At 41.6% G+C, this 22,926-nt stretch overlaps 1 protein-coding gene across 2 annotated transcripts; it reads left to right on the top strand.

Annotated features, from left to right (window-relative positions):
* Positions 1-2,781: 2,781 nt before the first annotated feature.
* On the top strand, positions 2,782-20,059 carry thbs2a (thrombospondin 2a). Of its 2 annotated transcripts, XM_071480912.1 has the most exons (23): positions 2,782-3,033; positions 3,320-3,391; positions 3,683-4,236; positions 4,762-4,846; positions 7,298-7,497; positions 8,866-9,006; positions 9,092-9,185; positions 9,580-9,750; positions 10,532-10,708; positions 11,040-11,213; positions 11,671-11,798; positions 11,913-12,065; positions 13,273-13,491; positions 13,574-13,681; positions 13,777-13,936; positions 14,071-14,189; positions 14,282-14,516; positions 15,897-16,124; positions 16,258-16,529; positions 16,613-16,710; positions 17,112-17,251; positions 17,976-18,006; positions 18,376-20,059. In XM_071480912.1, exons 2-23 carry the CDS (start codon positions 3,325-3,327, stop codon positions 18,377-18,379), a joined length of 3,558 nt encoding a protein of 1,185 aa, XP_071337013.1. In that variant the 5' UTR covers positions 2,782-3,033; positions 3,320-3,324; the 3' UTR covers positions 18,380-20,059. The 2 variants fall into 2 exon arrangements, with proteins under 2 accessions (XP_071337013.1, XP_071337014.1); XM_071480913.1 differs by lacking the exon at positions 17,976-18,006.
* Positions 20,060-22,926: the final 2,867 nt, after the last annotated feature.

The raw sequence follows: 22,926 nt of genomic DNA, 5'->3' as shown, positions 1-22,926 counted from the left end.
GGCATCAGTGCTCTGCCTGAGCTAACGCTATGTTTCTTTTTAGACAAATCTAAATTTAGATGCCCGTACTTACATTTCAAAGCTACGGTGGTATATGAATACGTTTGATTTATTACACTTGATTATAGACTGATTGATTCAGTTATTGGGCCTGCAGAAGTAGTCTGAAACATTTTTAAAGAAACAGTAATCTGGAGGTTAGCAGCAATAATGCTGTAATCCATCTCCAGAGCAGGCTGTAGCTGAATGGCGAAGGGGGCGGCCATATTGGTTTTGGAGCAAAAGATTCTTCAAATGCCATTGTCATAACCACAAGTAAACTAATACCAGTAGCTACTGTACTGTAGAGTGAAGAGCAGGAGAGGACAGTGACACCCAAAGTAAATGCTGTTTCCCTCCAGACAGTTAGATACATCCTGTACATCATAGAGCGACTGTCATGCAAACAGAGCCTTCATTCCATCTGGAAGATTATACAAGGATATTTTACAATGCCAGCCATTCTGGCCAAATTTGTTTCATTGGAATTACTCAACTGTTGGCATGATCCACTTAAGGGGAGCTATTTGAAGTAAATCTTAACTAAAAAGACCATTTCTACCGAACTCATTTATTTTCATCATTCCCAAAACTATTGTATTTTACAGAGGACGTGAGATTTGCATTACATGTGTCACTCTCTCCAGCTCTCAGTACTTTAAACATTTCAGGTGCCAGATTTCCTTTTTGGATTGTGCTCCTGAGTCACACTGAACCAATTTTTTGTTAAAAACATATAAACTTCCACGGTGAGGTCACAGCTTGGAGGAGAGAGCTGGAAACTATAATTGTTTATCAACCTAACTGACATCCATCACCTTCGTTTCATGACTCCTCCGCATCTCTGGTGTTTGTAGCAGTAATAGAGGAGTGCAGGTTGGTTTATGTGCAGACCTTCTGCTGCATACTAGTTATTTCGCAGGAACGTGGTGTATTCCAAGTGACCCAGAAAGTGTTCAACAATATTTTAAAAATGACAGAAACCTGAACTGTGCAAATGACGTGTCTTGAGCAAGATATCAGAGCGTTCGTCTGCGTTCTTTACTGTCTCTCTCATCGGGGCACAGTTTGGTGTAAACAAGTCTGACATGGATTTGTTGGCACCTTTTATTCTTCTCCTCTCATTCGTAATCTTTACACGACTTTGCATGGATAAAACTCCATCACAGTTTCACTTCCTCTGCCTACATTTGCTTTGCACTTTTTAAAAGTGATGCTGAGGAGACTTTATCTGAACTATTTTCCGCTCCTCTGGTAAAGCTTCATTACTCAGTGCTATTGTTTGTCATATAGGTGCAAGTCGATGAATGCAGATGATAAAGTTATCAGTGGCAGCGGCATGGTGACACTAAATCTACACGTACTTTTAAAAATCTTATTTATAATTTGTGTATATGTCTAATCAGAGGTGACCCTTCAGCTTCATATTAAAGCAGCCACTGAAAACACTTTTCTTCTATATCTGACATTATGACTTTGATGATTAACAATTTCAAAAGAGCACATTCGTAACGATTAAAAACGGTCCAAAGAAACTACAGCTGACAGTTGCACTATTTCAACTTTCCCCCTCTTTGACAGTTTTAATCTGGTGTTCTGTGGTCACCGCACAATGCTTTTATCATCCCCGAGCATCGATATCTTCTTGTATGTCTGACTAACAGCCTACTACTGTTTCTAATTTCTGTCAGGTTAGTAAATCTGTGTTGTTGAAAGGAAATTGCCTCATTTGGTATGAAACTGTCTGTTCTTCACCCTCTTCTTTTCCTCTAAATGGAATGCACATTTCCAGTTGACACAAACCATCCCTGAGACGTATCCTATTGGTACACAAAGGCCTACCCACTTCCAGCCCTGTGGTCCCTCTACAGGGCTCCAAGAGTGAGACGTTGTCAGCTTTTTCTTCCCCTGACACCACAGTAGCGAAGCCTTGGCAAACACCTGACGATCTCCAGACGCAAGACACTGCTTGCCAGCAAAGTGGAAGCATCCAAAGTATCTATTGTATCAGAGGTCACTTTCATGTTCTTTTTTTGTCTGACATTGCAGGCATAGCTGGAATTCTCACTTTGAGGGACGGATATTTTGTGAGTTTTGAGTTACAACACAGTTTAAGTCAGAATGCTGTTACTTATAACATAGTCCATATAACCTGGTCCAAATCTTTGTAGAGTTATTTCTTTAAAAAAAAAAAAAAAAAAAAAAATCATCCCATAAAATCCAGGAAAAATGCACAACAGCTTTGCCAGAAGGAGAGTCAGAGATTAGTTTCAAACCCCACAACTCTCAGAATTAATTATAATTCTGCTGTTATTCATTGTACCCACTGCTGCTGCGGCTATTTAACTTGGTTTTAGTTTATTTATCAGCATAACTTTGTCCTTCCAGAGAAAAACAGCCCCCCCTCCTCTCCCCTCTCCTCCCCTCCCCTCCCCTCCATCTCTCTAACCCAGTGAAAGTGAATAGGCTGCAGACACAGTGGGAAGGTGGGTTTGATAGGGAGGGGATGTTGGGCACCACGGTGAGAGAGGGAGACAGGAGGGGAGGAGGGGTCACGAACCCCCCCCCCCCCCCCCAATACCAGCCTCTGTGTGTGAGCACGGATAAGAAAATTACGCCATCGGAAGATAATTATGTAACTCTGTCTCTTAACAAGCGATCACAGACGGCGCATACCCCAGCGACTTTGATTGACAGGCTCTGTGCGAGCCTCTATATAAGAGGAGGGAGGTGAGCGCCTCCGTCGCTGTTGAGCCGCAACTCCTCCAGGCTGTGGATGTAGTGAACCAGAGTGGACTTTACGTTTTTTCACGCACGAAGTTTACAGGAGACACCACTTCTCATCCATTTAATCATCTGCTCAGATCATCAAAGACCTTCCCTTTTCCCCCGATTTCAACTGTTTTATTTATTTATTTTTTTTTCATTTTCTTTTTTGTCGGATATCTGATTGAATTTTTTTTTTTTTTAAATAAAGGAAACTGCAGTCGTCAGGTAAGTTATGTGGAAGAGCTGTTTATTTATCGAGACTGAATTTGAAATCCCTTCACAGTTGATACTCGAAACAGAGTCTGTGTGTGATGGTTTGTCTTGTCTCTCTAGTTTGATCATCTCGCTGCATTTTTTTTTTCTTCTTCTTCTTCAAATTACTCACTGTGTAACTGAGAAGCTCAAGTGCAAACTCAACATTTGAGGTGGACCCAGGATGTCAAAAAAAAAAAGAAAAAAGACTAGAATGACTTGAAAACTCATGAAAAACTATTTCTGTTGTGTTTTGAAGGAGATATGATACTCAGGAGAAGTCTCTTCTTGCTGCTCTTATCAATCACTTTCCTCCACGCATTAACTCAAGGTAAGTGTAAAGCTTGTAAATGTCTAAATGCCTTTAATGCTGACTAATAATAATAATTAATGCTAATAACATGAATAGTAAGTCATACAATTATTTTTGTCACTGAAACTAACTCGGTGCTACTAACTTGAGGTGAAAGACAAAAAGCCCCCTAACATTTTTCCAGTTGTTTGCTGTTTGACATTGTTTCTTTGTCTTGAAATGGAAATACTAAAAAGCTTATGAACTCCTCTTTTCCCCTAAAATATAATAATGTCTCCGTTTGCCATCTGCCTCGTGTCTCATTTCTAGATGGTGAGCAGGAGGACGAGACATCATTTGACTTGTTTGAAATCAGCCACATCACACGCAAAACCCTGGGGGCCAAACAGTTCCGGGGCCAAAACTCAGATGTCCCCGCTTACCGCTTCATCCGCTTCGACCACCTTCCCCCAGTGAGCCCCCCAATACTGAAACAAATCCTACGTCAGATCCAAAACAATGAGGGCTTTGTGTTTGTGGCCAGCATACGGCAGGACCGCGCCTCACGGGGGACCCTGATCGGGTTGGAGGGCCCTGATGGTCGGCGGCAGTTTGAGATTGTGTCCAACGGACGGGCCAACACTCTGGACCTGGTTTACTGGGTGGACGGCTCGCAGAACGTGGTCTCGTTCGAGGATGTGGACCTGTCTGACTCACAGTGGAAGAATATCACACTTCATATTCATGGGGAAAATGCAAACCTGTTTGTGGGCTGCAGCCTGATAGACAGCTTCATCCTGGACGAGCCTTTCTATGAGCACCTGCAGGCCGAGGGAAGCCGCATGTATGTGGCAAAGGGATCCATCCGGGAGAACCACTTCAGGGTAAGGCCAAGACTGTGGCTTTTTTGGTACCTAGACAAGGATTCCCGAGGAGCCCAGAGCTTTACTTGCCTTCCTACATCATTTTCTCTGTGAACTGGCCCTCCATTATTTTGCCACCTCTCAGAGGTTATGAGACACAAAATTGTGGTCTACTCTAAGCTTATAATAGAAACTCATTTTAAACAGCAGTTTCCAGAAGTAGAGACTCAACAGACTCCCTCTTCAAAGTGTGGCTCAATGTTGCCCTGGTCTTTCTGTGTGGAAAGGACTCCAAATTTAGACTCTAAATTGCCCCTTGTGTGTAAATATGAGTGTGAATGTGTGCGACAAGTTCAGGAGTGAACTTCTGTGCTCAAGTGTAAATGTTTTTGTTTTTGTAGACTGATTCCAGTGCATACTTGAATAGTAAGTGGGTATAGAAAATGGACATCCTGTGTGTCAATTCTGAAATATGCCAAAGTAGCCAAAAGATATAATAGAGACTGTAACTGTGTCAACTGTGACGTGTCTTTTCCTACCAAACAGGGCCTTCTGCAGAATGTGCGTTTCATCTTTGACACCCCAGTGGAAGATATCCTTGTGAGCAGAGACTGCGAGGTCACTAAACAAGGTAAGAGCGGTTATCTTTAAGGTGTTTAAACAAGCATTTGCCCATAAAGTTCCTGCTCTGTTGGAGCAATGCTAACCGTTGTTATCTGTGCGATTTCCATAATCCAAAAGATGAGTCAAAATAATTATATTTGCAAACCATTTTAATCCCGATACCATGCAGATGGGGTTTGGAAACTTACTCACATGCAATCCTCCAAAGCGTGGTATCTGTGTTTTGTTAAGTACCAACCGCAGCAACTTTCCAGACCAAACAGTTTAGCATTCTCAGTTGACTTCCCTTAGTATGAACTTAGTCCTTTCTTCTGTAAGTGGGTCAAGAAGCTTGCAGATTTGATATGTGGCACAATCTCCCACCATTACTTCATATTTACGGAAACAGCAGTATCAATGCAGTGGCTTGAGGTCGAGCAGTGTGCGTGGTGAACAAAAGGAGATACAGATGCTTACATTTATTTCCTTTGGCAGTGGGCTCAGGATAATGCCCTGGGAAAGAAAATAGAAAAGAGAAAGTGAATGCTGTGCTGCAGAGCGGGGAGCTTCCACTTCCAGCTGCACACACAAAAACACACACACACACACACAGTGAAGTCATGAATTGGCTGATTGGGTTGCTTTTCTCAGCTGAATCTTTGCTCTCATGAGTAATAGTTCCTCGTGATCCTCAGTGGAGCTCACGCGAAGAGCGGCTGCAACTTAGAAAAACACAGACATCTGAGTAAGTATGAAGATAATCATCCTTTACAGCAAAGCTAAAGGGCCACCAAATGTGGAACCGGTGTCTTTGGATCGCTGTGACAAAGCAAATCCACATGCAGCGCACGGGTTTGTGCGTGATAGAGCGGTTGCTGCATTTCTGTTGCCACATGCAGTGTTGAATTCCAGCTGAATGACTTTATTTGTTTAACAAATGTCACCAAGACCTGGAGGTTTCCTGCATGCTGGCTGGTACCAGTCAAGGTTCTGCACTGGTAGCAATTTTAATGCCAAAAGTCACTCATAAAACCACACAACCCACACACTTATAAAAACTGTCATGTTGGACGTTAATGAGCAGTATTAAACCTGCCCGAGCTTTTTGCTCTTTTCTTTAATTCTTTCCTCTATCTGTTAAGAGAAAATAGAGAACGTCTATCAGGGAGAAAAGAATGTGTAAATGCTTTCACAGACGAGCTAGCACGCGTTCACACGCACACACAGCGTGAAGCCCTCCTGAGATTTGAATGAGTCCAGCAGACTGAAAAGGAAAGAAAACATAGCGCTGGCTACAGTGGGACATCATTGGGCAATTTGGATGACATCTTGATTTAGAGCCCCTGCTCTGCTATTAATCTTCACCAATTTACATCATTATGTTGTGTGATTTGGCTGAATGACAGGCATTCCATGGAGCTGTGATATGTGTCTTGTGTGTTTGTTTTCGGTATCACACATTCATAAGGTTCATCATGAATATACTGAGGTTCAGTTGTTTGAGATACCAACTGGGGGGATAATTTAAGGGGTAAATTGAGGGAATGTAAAGAATAGATGCTCATAATTTCATATGGTTTAATGTAACCTCCACCCTACAAACGATGCCTTGTCCTGCTCTGTGATTTGTGTTTCTGCTTGTCTGTGTTGTGCAAAGATCACAACTGGCAGACATGTTACCCGGAGCTGGACTTCCTGCTCCAGCTTTGCAGATTGTGGAACAAAGACTCAACATTTAGCCTCATTACAGCCATCAAACAACGCTGTAGTTGGAGAGTACGTTCCCTGTCACATTATGAACTGACGGATGAGTTCCTAGTGGAAATCCTCTGTGTTAGTAGTAATTGATAGATTCTGTGACCGGCGGGTCTGTCACACACTTTTAGTGTGATGAGTGATTGTAGCGCTGACATCTAGACGAGGGTATCTCTGGTGCCTCTGCTGCTGATCAGCTGTAAGGGCAGGAGCATGAGCTTCACAGGCTCCTTGTAAATCCATCTGTGTGGTCACTCCACTCTGTTGAGTTCATATTGAAAGTGTCCACTTATCGAAAAGGTCACAGGGATTTATGACAACAGTGTGGTTTTCTCATCACACAAGGAACACCCAGATTTCTGCTTTTTGAGCTTTGCAGTGCCATCCCCTCCCGTCCTCCCACGGTCAGCCCTGCTGTCATCTGTGGTGGAAAGTTTTACCGTCGCCATTTCAAACAGATACATTTTTCAACTCAAACACCACTGCCTGAACATCTGTTTTTGGGAACACAATAAACATTGTAATCACAGCATTGTTGTGATCTTTCGGTCGACTCCAGGAAAACAGGAAATTGATTTGTTCCCTTTGAGTCCTTGAGTTTCACTCAACATATCTGTTAAATATGTTTTCCATCTCCAGTCTGTGTTGCTCATTCATTTGCTTTCTTGCTCATTCACCCTGATGTCGCTCTTTTTTCTTTTTTCTTTTTTTTTGCCCCCTCCAGATGATGCTAATATTGTGAGCGAGAGCACAGAAATTGTGGATGTGAGTCCTTCCATCACTACAAACATTATAGGTCAGAAAACAGATGAGGCGGGCGCAGATATGTGCGAACGCTCCTGCGAGGAACTTAGCACCATGTTCCAGGAGCTCAAAGGCCTTCGTGTCGTCGTCAGTAACCTTATTGAAGGCTTGCAAAAAGTGGTAAGTAGTAAACATTACATATGTGTGAACCAGACTGATGCTCTCTTACATAGTGTAAATCAGCATAATCAATACTTGTGTTTGTTTTAGACTGTTTCCGCACTTTACAGACCAGTTTCAGTGATGAATGTCAAACCACCACAATCTGTCTTTGTGTGAGGGAAGAAAAGAAAAATGTTTTAGAGAAAATTGACATTTTTGGAAAATAAATGATACAATCCTCAGTTTGGCATTCAGGAGGTAAAAGGTTTGAATTAGGTTACTAGGTAACCTACATTGGTTTGAAAGCAAACAGTAAGTAGCCGCAGGGCTGTTTATAGAGTCGCCTGTGACGGCTGGACCCGTTTGACTCCTGCTATCTGTGGCAGCGTGAGTCAGACAGATTTTATGACATGTTACATGTGGATATAGGAAGTGTTCCCCTGGCAGCGATAGGGTCCAGTCTAATGTCTGGTTGTGTTTAAACAGCCCATGTGTTTCCTCTGGGAGCCTCCCAGCAATAAGAAAGACTGGGCATGAACCTTGGGAAAAAAAAAAAAAAAACGGCTGAGATGAGAAGGGTCCCTGAGGCTCTTCCAGACCGAGTGGTGTCTTAGATTCTAGTGTTGCACACTGCTGCCTCCCTTTTCCAAAAAGGAGGATGTGTACACACACACACACACACACACACACACACACACACAGACACACACACACACACAAACCTTTGGCAGCAGTTTATCGACTGACAGTTCCCAAGTGTTGAGGAGTCCAGCCAGAAATCCTATCTTCAATTGGGTTGGAGGTTACTGTGTGTATGACACTTTTCAATGGGATGTTTTCCTAAAACATTAAAGAACTTTAGTGTTGAGAAACACATTTCTTTTTTTTTCTTTTCTTTTTTTTTTTTTGTAGGTGTTCTTCTTTGAGTTCATTTAAGTTTTGTAAATTCTGAGGCTCTCTTCCCTCATGAATGAAATGACAGTGTCTACCTCAGAGCAACACTGGACTAGAGAGGGATGTATGCTGGTGATAGATGTTACATTTGACCCTTGATTATTATGATATGTGTGGTGGTGGTTGTGTTTCTCAGAGAGTTATGTTTAATGTGATGTTTAATGTTTAACTTTTCTGGAACATGACTGAACATCAGTTGAACATCAGTAATCTTAATATATGAATAATATTTAAAGTAACACTACTTCTACTGGAGCAGGATATGCTATTTCCAGATGGTGAAAAGTAACCTCAGATGGGCTCTCCCCAATCAGATTGTCAGCAGGTGTATACCTTCACATGCTTAATGGAGTGCAGTGCACCTGTATCATGAGTGTGTCCTAATCATTACTGACTGAGCTCCTGTCTGACTGTCTGTTGCTGTATATTCAGACAGAGGAGAACACAGTGATGAAGGAGGTCCTTGGGAAGCTGAAGAACTCTAAGGAGAAAAACATGTGCTGGCAGGATGGCCGACTGTTTGAGGATAAGGAAGACTGGGTGGTGGACAGCTGCACCAAATGTACTTGCCAGGTAGTGCCAAGTCATAAGGAAATATGCACAGATTCACTGTGGATATGAGTGATCCTGATGTATTTCTTCTATTCGTTGATGGCAGGAGTCCAAGATCGTATGTCACCAAATTACATGCCCCCCAGTGGCCTGTGCCAGTCCATCATTTGTGGACGGCGAGTGTTGCCCCGTGTGTATACGTAAGTAGTCGAATTGTTCTATGAACCAATGCACCTAGAATATAAATACAATTATAAACACACATGCAGTTTTATGCACACAAGCTACTTTAAATTAATGGTGCAATACGCCATAAAAACAATATTCCACGCATATTAAATTTTAATACTACAGGATTGTTGCAGCCAGATTGTCTTTGTGAGTGAACCACATATTTATTGGTCAAAATATAAGACACTCAGAGTGGCTACTGCGGGTTTTTCAGATGAGGTCATGTGATAAACAGGCTGACATAAAGAATAAAAATAGTGCAGCCATGATCTTTCTCCAGTACTTTTATTATCCCATTTTAACAATGAGTACTGTAGATATGGGAGGAACAAAATGTTGACTCTGTGCTTTTACATCTTCCAGCTATAGAAAGTGAGGATGGCTGGTCCCCCTGGTCAGAGTGGACCGAGTGCACAGTCACCTGTGGGACAGGAACTCAACAGAGGGGTCGGTCATGTGATGCAACCAGTAACCCCTGCACCGGACCTTCTATCCAGACCCGCAAGTGCAGCTTGGGCAAATGTGACAGCCGTGGTGAGGATATTTTTTAAACACTGTCACTCAGTTTTCATTTATACAGCTGACAAGTCTTGTGTCTTCCAATCACTGCCACAACTGCACGACAGTCTAAAACAAACAAGCAGTATGATCTAGGGGAGAGAGGTGCATGATGGAACTGTGGAAAAACTCACTGCACTGAGTTAAGTACAAGATGAGATCCTCCGAAGTGCAAAAGACCAAGTTCATGCCTCCATAAATCTGTTGAAAATGCATCCATCTGAGTGAGGCTGAGTGAAGAGCTGGATCCCATGGTCGGGTTGAAGGGTGTGCCCAGTCCAAGTTAATTCCAAATAAATCACTGTCTGAGAGGGTTTTTCAAAGTGCAATGACTCACCACTGCCTGCCGTGCAAAAATATAAAATACTAATGAATTTAGATCATGTATGAGATGAGGGGGGTCAGGAGATTTCTTGATTGTTTGTTTGATACATTTTTGAATTAGGATTTGTTATTGCTTGCAGCTAACATTACACTGCATCTATCTGAGTGACTGAATCAGTTTAACCACTGGCGGATAGTTTACCCACATTGATATAAATACTGGCAAATGCATCGTAGAGCATCTTTGAAAGTGAGCCATCATTGCTAACATCACGTAATGTTTACTTGCAGAAAATCGGGTGGTCTTTTTTTTTTTTTTACTTTTGCAAATTATACATGTCTGTAACTATTTTACTAAATAGAAGTCTAGAAGATAATATATGCCATGTGTTTTGGTGATCTCTGCCTGATATGTTCGATATTTGACACCCAGTTCGCCAGGACGGAGGGTGGAGTTTGTGGTCACCCTGGTCATCCTGCTCGGTGACCTGTGGCGAGGGACAGATCACCAGGATACGTCACTGCAATGCTCCCGTGCCACAGCTGGGGGGCAAGGACTGCGAGGGAAGTGGGAGAGAGACTCAGCGCTGCACTGCTAAGCCGTGTCCCAGTGAGTGTTTAGCCCACGAGGGGAACATTCAACAGCAGCGTCTCCATTACAGCAGCTAGCGTCCGTGTCAAACAACCAGACTTCCTCGTGCCTCATGGCTCCCCTGAGGCAGCGCTCCCCATGTGTTTTGGCCTCCTGTCTGTCTTTCAGGAAATGTTGACCCAAATCAGCTCAGTATGTTCTCTTGTAGTATTAAGTTCCAGGCTTCTGATTCTGGCTGCTTTTCAGATTTCAGACTTTGAACTTTTATTTAGAAATAGAAAGGTTAAAATGAATGAAATGCTTGATGTCAACAATTTATTTCTGAAAATCTGCGTCTGTATCTTTTTAGTTGATGGTGGTTGGGGTCCCTGGTCTCCTTGGGCAACCTGTTCAGCAACATGTGGAGGTGGGATCAAAAGTCGGTCACGCGAGTGCAACAGCCCTCAACCTCAGCATGGCGGCAAGAAGTGTATTGGAGAGGCCAATGACGGTGACAGCTGTAACAAAGAAGAATGTCCTATTGGTGAGCAGCGTAGCCCTGTTGGTCAGTCCACCACTTTGGTGCAGGCTGAAATATCTCAGCAACTATCAGACAGATTGTCATGAAATTGTGTTTCAACAACATTCACAGTCCCAAGAGGATGAATCCTACTGATTGGTGATTCCCTGATTTTTCCTCCCACATCCCCATCGAGTCAAAATTTAAATGTGTCCAGTATAATACCTCCAAGTGAGGATTTGTTTGGTTGTTTTTGTGCTTGGGGTGAACCAGTCCTTTAAAATTTTGAGTTTTTAGGTCATACTATTACTGTAGTGTAAGTCCTAGCTGGTAGGGCTTTATCTTGAAGCATCAAGTTGAGATAAAATCCATTACAAATTAAAGTTGAATCATCTGGAGACACACCATACAGATTTGTCCAATAACGTTTAAATCAATTTCCTTTGTTTGTATCCATTCGTGTCATCTAAATGTCTTGCAGATGGCTGCCTGTCTAACCCATGCTTTGGGGGAGTGGACTGCAACAGCTCTCCAGATGGATCCTGGGAGTGTGGCCCATGCCCTGCTGGTTTCCGTGGAAATGGTACCCACTGTGAAGACATTAATGAGGTAAAAGTTCCTGTTTTTCTTATGCACATAAACAAGACTTGTATTCTTCTATGAGAGTTCATTCATGTAAGTATTTGTTTGCATTTTACTGAAGCTTTTCTTTCCCTCCTCCAGTGTGATATGGTTTCTGATGTTTGCTATAAAGCAAGTGGAACGCACCGCTGCATCAACACCGATCCAGGTTTCCACTGCCTGCCCTGTCCAAAGCGCTACAAGGGCACCCAGCCCTTTGGTATGGGCGTGGAGGCTGCCAAGAAGAACAAACAGGTGAGTTGAACTTACTCTCATTCAGTGTCAGTAACAGACTGTTGATGGATGCCATTCAAACGTGAATAACTTTTGAAGACGTGAGAACCAAATGTGGTAAAGGATTTTCAATGTCAGATCCAAATGTATGAATAATGGAAGCAGCAGGTCAGGTGATTTATAAGCCTCATTCTTGCAGTGAGACTGCACAGTGCTGGAGGGGAGGCCCTGGTCCACGTTATATGAATATGGCTCTCCTTGATCCAGTATCAACAAGCAGAAGGAGAGGAGGGAGAATTGGGCTAGCGTTGACAACAAACATATATTGCACATCTTTTTTGCTTTCATTGTAAGATCAAAGGGGGATTGAAACAGTTCTTTATGTTGTATTTTTACTGTAAATGTTGAGTGGATCCATGATTTTATTCAAGTAAAATGATGTGAAGCTCTTTTTCTTAATTTTGGCTCTAGCCACTAGATCTTTAAAACAACTTTGTATTTCCTCTTTCCACTCCTGTCCTAAATTTTATTGCCATATCACAAGTAATATGACACATCATATATGTCACATTAACTACTTGAGTGGAACATACTGTTTTCTGCTCCCCTGTGACCACTAAATGCACATAGTTCGTGGAAAACTGAAAAACTTGCCATGCCACTTTGACCAGCATTTGCGTAACATCCCTCATCAGGCCTGTTGTTGGTCTTTGGCTTCTGCAGCTGCTGTCTTTGATTTGATACCCCAATTTCACTAACTGATTTGGGAAAAAGGGAATTGTCTCATCACTGGCATTAAGAGGCTCGGTGTCATTGTGATCAAAGGCCTGTTTTTGCTGTCACTTTCTGCTCTATGAGCTCATGGAGTGGCATCCAAACTGGAGTCATTCTTCATCCTCTGGTAATGAGTGGCAGCTGTGAATACCTTGTGCTGCAATAAAAGGGTAATAGTGGGTCATAGTGCCCAGAAGTGCCCCATATTTTGGCTTTGTCCAAAATCTTTCCCTTAGCACTTCATTTTGAAGAACCCCTTAGTTTGGAGTGGTCCTCCAAAAAGAGGGCTACAACGAGTGGTGTTAAAATCTGTTCTCTTGACCTGTACTTGTCAACAGATGGGTGGAACATCTTTTTTTTTCTTTTTCAGGGCAATCACATCCAATATCTTTGATGTTGGATGTGGTCGGTGACAAATGTCATAATACATCTCCACCTCCCCTTTTTTTTTTAGGTGTGTGAGCCAGAGAACCCATGCAAGGACAAGACCCACAACTGTCACAAGTATGCCGAATGTATCTACATCAGCCACTTTAGTGACCCAATGTACAAGTGTGAATGTAGGACTGGTTACGCTGGAGATGGGTTCATTTGTGGAGAAGACTCAGACTTGGATGGCTGGCCCAATCAGAACCTTGTGTGTGGTGCCAACGCCACTTACCACTGCAAGAAGGTATTTCACTGAACTTCATCATCTTATTTAAGATAGCCAATCCTGCAGTGAATCTAAACAACTGTATCTGAAAACTTTTCAGGACAACTGCCCTAACCTTCCCAACTCTGGACAAGAAGACTTTGACAAAGACGGTCAAGGAGATGCTTGTGACAAGGATGACGACAACGATGGAATGCTTGATGAGAGGGTACAAGAGCCTTTAACGTGTGGACATATTTTATTCTATGATCAGATTCATTTTGATTAAAGAATTCTCTAACAAATGTGTACTGTCCACCACAGGACAACTGTCCCCTCCTTTACAATCCTCGCCAGTTTGACTTTGACAAGGATGAAGTCGGTGACCGATGTGACAACTGTCCCTATGAACATAACCCTGCCCAAATAGACACCGACCACAATGGAGAAGGGGATGCCTGCGCAGTGGACATTGATGGGGATGGTAAAATAGACAAGCCTAAACAGATAAACTAACTGTAATCAGTCTGTCTGGGGCAGCTAAAGATTATATTTATACCTTAACTTCTCAAGAAAAAGAGACACCACACCATCAACTGCCTGTTTTTTTTTTCTCAGACATTATGAATGAGAACGACAACTGCCCCTATGTGTACAACACTGACCAGAAGGACACCGACATGGACGGAGTTGGTGACCAGTGTGACAACTGTCCGCTGCTGCACAACCCTGACCAGGTACTGTACCTCGCTGCATATAATGACACATTCCAGTACAAGAGTGGGCACAGGAGGCGTTAACACTGTTTACATCTGTATTTGTCCAACAGACTGATGTAGACAATGACCTGGTTGGAGATCAGTGTGACAATAACCAGGACATCGATGAAGACGGCCACCAGAACAACCTGGACAACTGTCCCTATGTGGCCAACGCCAACCAGGCTGACCATGACAAGGACGGCAAAGGAGACGCATGTGACTATGACGATGATAATGATGGTATACCTGACGACAAGGACAACTGCAGACTAACACCCAATGAGGACCAGCTGGACTCTGATGGTGAGCATGTAACATTTAAAGGATTTGAAGGTTGCAGCGTCGGTTGCATGCCGTGTGCTTTTTAATTGCGTGTGAATCCAGCTGTTGATGTTAGTCATGCAGAAATTTCAGGACAATGGGTGCTGAAATCTTCCTACTCAGCTACAAATTGCTTATGTTATTATTTGTCAAAGAGTCAAAGGAAGCTTACCTCAGGTGAACAGCTTATGTGCTTTGTAATCAATATGTCTATTCAGTTGATTATGGAGCTTTCAAATGTATCACAAGATTCCTCACAGATGGAGTTGCCCACTTGACAGAATTTGCAGATGCCCAGATTTCTAATTTTTTAGATTTTTTACCTCCGAAACAGAAGTTAACAAAATATCTAAAATATCTCATCATCAATTAATGAATTACATTACATTTGATTACCATTAGTTAATTATTACCATTAATTGCACATGACTAGTTTATGACACATTCCTGGACACATTAAGTTAGATATATACATTTATCTTGATGTGACAGATGTATTGAGTAGCTGTACTTGTCAGTCTAGGAATTGCTAACCAATAGCTAGATATATAGATTGTGTAAAGGCCCAACATTTTCTGTCTGTTGTCACTTTGTACTCATTACTTAGTGATGTTCACATTTTGTTAGAAATTAGCTTCACTGCAGTAGGTGTGAAATATGGTGGCTGTGGAAAGAGGGGTTGGCATGGGTGATGTCATTCTGCATGACTTCAGTGAGCCGCCCAGGAAAGCACACGCCAGGCTGTGAAGTTTTTCTTTCCTTTAGGTTTTTGCTCGTGATTAATCCACAGTGCCAAATTGAAGCAGGGTAACCTGGAGTTTGTACAGCTGTCTGTAACTGGAAACAGACGCAAAGGAGGAAGGCCTTGGACACTGACGCTTTCACAGCTCTTCACAGCTCGTCAGATGGCGTTTATTTGATAGAATCGTTTTAGCCCCTTGTGCAAAATAACTGAGATGATGACAGAAAGCAGCGAGGTACCTTCACACAGTGGCCTTCATTAGCCACTGGCATCCTTTCCACTGTGAGCTCCTGGCCTGCAGTCTGACTCTAATAGACTTCAGGCTTCAGATAGTCACAAGTATCAGTGGAAGTTGTCACAGCATGAAAAGATGGTTGATTTGCCTTAGTAGACTTGGCAAAAGTATTGAAGCCAGTTTCCTGGGAGGAATTGCTATTTTTTCCATTCATTTTCAATATTAACTTGGACGAGCTCCTCAACACTCGCTGCAGTGGGAGTATTATGACATTCACATTAACTGCCATCGAGATTTTTCCAACTTGTGGAAAAATATAGTTTATATCATGCATGTCTAATTCAAATCAGGTCAGACCTAGTTATTTGATGTATTTTTTTAACAGGCGATGGAAGAGGGGATGCCTGCAAAGATGACTTTGACAACGACAGCATCCCAGATATTCTCGATGTGTGTCCGGAGAACAATGCCATCAGTGCAACAGACTTCAGGAAGTTCCAGATGGTCCACTTGGATCCTAAGGGAACTACTCAAATTGATCCCAACTGGGTGGTCAGACACCAGGGCAAAGAGCTGGTCCAGACTGCCAACTCTGACCCAGGCATTGCAGTAGGTGAGCAGCACACATACAATTCCCCTCCAGCTGCCTCTTCGTGTTAATTTACTGTTATTTAAAAGATTTGAAACTCTATTTTAACACGCAGGGTTCAAACAGTTTGTATCACATTTCCTTGCCACCATCACAGGTTTTGATGAGTTCAATGCTGTGGACTTCAGTGGAACGATGTACGTGAACACGGACAGAGATGATGACTATGCAGGCTTTGTGTTCGGCTACCAGTCGAGTGGGCGCTTTTATGTAGTGATGTGGAAGCAGATCACACAGACTTACTGGGAGGACAAGCCCTCCAAGGCCTTCGGCATCTCTGGCGTTTCACTCAAAGTCGTCAACTCGACCACTGGCACTGGAGAAAACCTCAGGAATGCTTTGTGGCACACGGGCAACACTCCTGGACAGGTGGGCTGCAGTCTAAATACCACTGGTCTGCTTTAAAGGCTGTATAAGTATTAATGTTTAGTACTGTTAACTATTTTACGTAGGTGCGTACTCTGTGGCATGACCCCAAAAACATTGGTTGGAAGGATTACACAGCCTACAGGTGGCATCTCATCCACAGACCAAAGACTGGTTTCATAAGGTAAGAAATAAAGTTCACCAACAACAGGACAACCTGTTGTTTTTTACTGTATGTACTTTGGTAATTTTATGTAACCCATTATATCCTTCTGTCACATGGTCTTTTAGTGCCACACAGAAAAGACCGGAAAGGTGTGATAAAGCAAGAACAGAGAGAAAAAGACAACCACATAAAAAAAGTTTTCAAGAATGAATTTGTAAGACGTAGGGTTAGCCACAGACACACATTTCTGTTCATACAGCGAAGGTGATAAATGTCTATTAGGGGGATTGAGGTTGCGGTATAAAGACTGAGGTAGAAATGGCCAGTTGTCAGCCACCGAAATAGTGATGGTATAGTGATATGCTGAGCACCATAAACTCATCGCATTATGAAGTTCACGTTTGTCCTGTATTTTGCAGGGTTGTGGTCTATGAAGGTAAACAGATCATGGCCGACTCAGGACCAATTTATGACAAGACTTTTGCCGGAGGAAGGTTAGGCTTGTTCGTCTTCTCGCAAGAGCTGGTGTTCTTCTCCGACCTCAAGTATGAGTGCAGAGGTTAGTACAAACAATTTCATTACTTTAAATCGCATGCACCTTCATTACAGGATAGCTTGTACCAAAAAGTGTCACTTTTTTCCCTTCTGGACCACAACCTTAGTAGACAGTAGCAGCCGGCACCATGTTCAGAGTGTGTAGAAACAAGTGTATAATTACTTTTGATTTCTTTCATTTTTTTCAAGTTGAGACAAATTATTTGCAGATGTAGAATATTGCTAACAAACCCAAGGAAAGATCACTAAATGCTGCTGTGACAACTGTCAGATGCCAAAAAATACTCGTAGTCAATAGCAGTTAAGTAGTCACATGTGGAGAAGCTGTTCACAGCTCAATTAATTCCTTACAGTTTGAGCTGGTTAATGAATTTGTTTAAATTAAGAATTAAGACATGATGAGCTTTTCTATGGGGTTGGGAAGGTAAGTTAAATCATTCTGTGACTGACAGGAGTTAGCTACTTTTCCACATATACATGCAGGTGAATTACATTATGTGAATGCCACTAAGGCATTAGACATTTGATGTTTATTGAGGTTAAAAGCTTGCTGCAGTAAGCGTGTGCATGTTTGTGTGTATACTGTATGTATGTGTGTGTGTGTAATGTGGGCACGTATATAGGCCCACATTACATATAAGATCAAAAATTGGGGGGAGAAAACCTTCTCCGTGTCTGGATAATGTGAGTAAAGTCTTCAAACTTTCAACATCTTTTTCAAACCTCAGATAAACCGGAGTTGCCAACAGTGTTCACAAGGTAATAATGATGACGCGAGGGGTTACGTGTTGTGTGTTGGCTGAAGCAAGAAAAAAAAGTCACGCTTGTTGTTTCTGTGCCGTTTGTTTCTGCCTGTCAGCTTGCCCATGTACAATGCCTCAGATGCATTGTGAAAGGCCTTGTGTATTGGTCCAAGGACTTCAGATCTTCTGTTGAGTGCTAAACAGCGGAAAATGAGCCTGCAGCATTTTCACAATCACAGCCATGTTATTGCAGATACGCTTTCTGACGCACACAATGCACATGTTGTTGCACTCTGGCACTTTGACTGCGTGAATCTCATTGAGTGTCCCTGTTTTGATCATGAATGTGGCGGTAATGGAAGTTATTTTGTCAATCTTTCCACAGATAACTGAATCAACTCGGACAGAAAAACAGGGCAAAAGACAAGAATCTCTCAAAGTAAACATTTATGTCATCACTAAATCCATTTCAACGTAAATGAGACTTTCCATACTTTTCCATGTTTTGCCTTGATCCATCCACTGGAGAGGAAACCATGGCCGATTTCAGTTTTCCTGGTGACTTATATACATTTCCCAAGCTGGGAAAGAAAAACTGATGGGAGTGAACAAGTTTTTGAAAAAAGGCTCTGCAGAATATCCAGATATATCTTGTGTACCTATGTCTACATTTTTAAAGGATTCATTGTACAACCACTTACATGCTGTATGTCTTTCCAACAATGTCTGAAATTCTTACAACTTGTAAGTGACTCGGTTCTTCTATTTTTAATATGTTTCGTTCTGTTTGGGATTAAGAGGCTCACTCATGGCTTCTGTTCTGCAGAACAACTGATCATAGTGTCAAACAAACATAAACTGTAACCAAAGCATAATCATTTAGCTGTCTCAAGTACCTTAATATTTCTCTTCATTCTTTTCATCCTGAAAGTGTGTTCATTTTTTTACATTTTTTTTTTTTTTACTATAGAGAACATGAGTGAACAATTTAATTAAGCCATTTTAGTTATTGCCAAAGATGTTTATACTAAGTCTGTATAATAATTCCTTTTGTAAATTATTTATGCCCTGCTTGTTTTGTTTGTTTGCATTTTATGCTTGTAAATAATTATTTATTTGTTTACACTGACAAAACACATAATTGAATATGACAAACATCAAGATAACACACTAATGCATTGAAGGTTTTTCAGTGTCGTCATGCACTTCTTTAACTTGTTAGTTTTTCAGATCTTTTAGACAAACTGTTATGTAAGATTTTGGGAAATGATAAACATCAGCTGCTTTTCAAGTAAACATATAACATAAACACATGCTGTGTTTACGTAATGTGTTTATTTCCACAGTTGTCCAGACAGGACCTCATTGTTCTCAGAAGTGATATATCACTTTGGTACACGTGGAACACTTTTCAGTTCTCATACTTTGCGTCTATAGGAGCTTATAAATAATCCATCACTAAAATTGGCTGTATATTGGGTTACTGGCACTGTAGCAAGCATCCATTTCTTACTTAATATTAAAATACTTGTATCTGTAACACATCTACGAATAAGAAGGTAATAACATCAGTCTGAAAGATATTGCAGTTAAGTGCCTGATTCCCAGCTAATCTAATGTTGTGTACCAAGCACCAAGTGAAGCAGCACATCAACAGCTGAGAGTCTGAAGTGCACCAGTTAGTCATTATGTGTGGTGGAGTCGTGAAGATCAAATGCAGTGAAAACATTTTATACAAATTATGCTAGTCATAAGTATCACATGTGGATTTTGTGAAACTGTCCAGTGTTGGCTGAAAAGGAATCCAGATGAAGGTCTCTAAAAACAAAGTGTGACTGTGTGTCTGTATAGTGTGGATCGAGGACGTGTTAGTGTACTACCTTGCTGTCGTTAGTCTGTATAGCATTCCTGTTCTTCCGTGTTTGGTTTCCATCTTGTTCATTTTGTTGAGAGTTTGCAATGCACAAAATGTAAATGTTTTTTTTGTATACTTGTGTTGTTAGATATACATTTTCTACAAACATTAGTGTAAGATTGTTCTGTTTCCTAAATAAATCACTTGTACACCATTCTGTTGATTATGTACATGAGGATTGATAGCTAGCCCCAATGTGATTACTAGCTAAATTACATTTTAGATGTAAATCTTTAAATACCTGCCACAAAAATATAGTTATTTTTTTTAAAAAGGCTTATTAATTCTCACAACCAGATGGGCACTGCAATTTTTAGCAAATGTTACTCAAACAGAACATGGATTGTACAATTATTAGGTACTATTTTCAGTGGCGGATTAATACACGATGAAGATGTTTGTTCACTGTAAAATGTAGCCTATTTCATGAAAGTGAAGAAATGTTAGAAAGGTGTGCTCAAACATATGATGACAAATGTAGGAAACTGCAGTAATTCAATTGCTGTATGTTACTCATATTGTCAAATTTGCCACATCCTGTCTTTTGAAAGATTTATCAAATATACCAAGTTTGGCTGATGCATGTCTCGAATGGACTCTAGAGCATTAATATGCAACAACAGATGAGAGAATATGAGCCGTCAGTAAAAGCCTTCTTCTTTTTAGCTGAAAAAAAAATCAATCTCCTGCCACTACAACTTCAGGTCCTCAAATACCCTCCATGGTAAAAAAAAAAAAAAAAAAAATTGAAAGACGTCTTTGTGATAGTGTACAACTGAGTTTGCAGAATCCTATGGTCTCTAGAGACGAAAAGGTTTTGTCTGTGGTTTTGCGCCAGACCATCTGTCTCACAGTGCAGACACCAGGGAAGGAAGGGGTTAAGTAAATGATGGTGAGGCCAGGAAAAAAATGCGCTATTAGGGAAAATGGGGAAGTCAAAACGTTGCTCTCGTAGCTCTGTGGCAGAGATATTTGGGTTGAGGCCCTTGGAATAGTCCACGTGGCACACACCAAAGCTTGGCTATATGAGTCTGGCACCGGTGGCTGGTTTCAAGCCCAGAGCACGTTCCAGGGTGGTTCATACAGCTTTGCCAGAGGATGTCAATGTGTGACACAGTAAACCAGCATTTTCTGCTGAGGCGAGTATTTAGCAACCAGCAAGCATTTCAAAAGGATGAGTAACCTCAAGCAAACTGGCTGCAATTAACTGAAAGAACATCAAGACAAGTTCACTTTCACCAGTGGTTTTTCAGAAGAAGTGTCACAAGGTGAGCGGTTTTGGATTGACCCCAAGCATGAGAACATCATCGCTGAATGAGTTAAAGATCAGACAGTTTGGTGTTGGCATGTGTTTATTTGGAGGTACAAATGTGGAGTTTGGCAACAGATTGTCAGTTTTAACAGCACAGAGAGACACACAGAAAGGTGAGGTTGAAGAGGGAAGCTTCTTATTCAAATACAAGTTTAAAAGGAGAACTGCTCTCTGGGTGATGTTCTCCCTCAGTCACATGGGTGTGAAATACCAGCCTGTCCAATGCTGGGCGACTGTAACTATAAACAATATCCCACTCACTGACTTTCTCCACTCTAACTCTACTTCCGCCTCTCTCTTTTCTCCATGCCCATTTTTCATGTCATCTCCTCACGTAACTATGAAAATGTACTTTTCTAGTGAGACACAACTGACCGAGAAACATTAGGTAATTTAAGGAAACTTAACACAAACATGTCTGAATCACATTAACGGCTTTTAGAAAACACGAGAGCTTATTGACAAAAGTCACTGCTGATAAACAGCCAAAGATTTATCTGGTCCAGAACATCTTATTTTTCTTTGAACATGGATGAAAGCTGAGATAATTTCATTTATTTCCAATGCAAATCAACTTCCTCTTTGTGGGTTAATCGGCCTTTTTTTTTTATATATATCAAAAAGATATTTATTTATTTTTCCATGAATATATTGTCCGTTAAAGGAAGCTAGTTTAACATTCTGGGAAATCCGCTTCTTCATCTGTATGGTATGATGCTGCAACCAGCAGCCAGTTAGCTCAACTTGTGCAAAGACTGGAACTAGCTGGAAACATGGAAACAGCAAGCCAGAAGTACCAAAATCCACTTTTCATATCAGACCTCAATAAAACCTCTATCTATGTTTAGATTCCAGCCACCCAGTCCAGTGCATCAAGGGAAACATATTTTTGATCAAAGAGCAATTGTAGCTTTGACTCCTGGGAAGCATACTTTTTTTTTTTTTTTTTTTTTCTTCCTGGAATCCAAGAGAAATCAACATTTAGTGCTCCCACTGGCTCCTTTAATGAGTCAACCTATGTTGTTGCTGAACAAAGTGACTGAGGGGCCGCCAAGGGCAAGTGTGCTAGGAAAGAAGTGGGTCTGTCATTTGAAATAAAGTAAGTCGTTTATTTCAGGGCATGAGTTCCTCTAGTCATTGGGAAAATATCCATGGTCCTTCTCCCTGCCAACCTTGGGGGCGCACACTCATTGCACCCAGAAAACGGAGGTGCCAGAAGCTCTGGGCTGCAAGCTGAGGTCCTGCAGCACAAGGGCTCCAAGCTGTCTGCAAGAACCCAGCTCTTTGATATTACATATGGGTTTGACAGAGATGTTTTAAATGACTGACATCAGAGACTAGTACAACAGTCAAGAAGCAAGGACTAAAAAGAAGTAGAGGAAATTTTCAAGTGGAAAGACAGAAAAACGAAGGAAAGGGGTTTTTCCCATGCAGCAGTAATTATGTGTTTGGACATTTGCTCAAATCCAGGCTGAAAGAGGTACTCATCTTTAGGGATGTATATATTCAAGAAAACCTATTGGAACTGCATTTTTTTTTCACAGGTAGCCTGATCCTCAAAAATGTCCAGGGTGTCAGAGCAAGGCTTGTTTCCACTTGATGGCATCAGTGTGAAACTGAGAACAGATGCATTGGGTCTCATTAAATCAGGTTGGCCTGGCAGTAACCTTGCACAAAACAAAGCCAGACAGTGCAGAAAGCTGCAGGCC

This window comes from Trachinotus anak, unplaced genomic scaffold, assembly GCF_046630095.1.
Source record: "Trachinotus anak isolate AG129_WGS33_773 ecotype Australia unplaced genomic scaffold, CSIRO_AGI_Tana_v1 ptg000007l, whole genome shotgun sequence".
Lineage (NCBI taxonomy): Eukaryota > Metazoa > Chordata > Actinopteri > Carangiformes > Carangidae > Trachinotus > Trachinotus anak.
This window is presented reverse-complemented; position numbering and strand designations above follow the sequence as displayed.

Bases quoted from the DNA above. Each gene is read 5' to 3' on its own strand.
- thbs2a (XM_071480912.1), top strand. From the start codon at position 3,325: ATGATACTCAGGAGAAGTCTCTTCTTGCTGCTCTTATCAATCACTTTC. The intron at 9,751-10,531 runs GTGAGGATATTT...TTTGACACCCAG, and splicing joins GGGCAAATGTGACAGCCGTG to TTCGCCAGGACGGAGGGTGG. The intron at 13,937-14,070 runs GTAAAATAGACA...TTTTTTTCTCAG, and splicing joins AGTGGACATTGATGGGGATG to ACATTATGAATGAGAACGAC.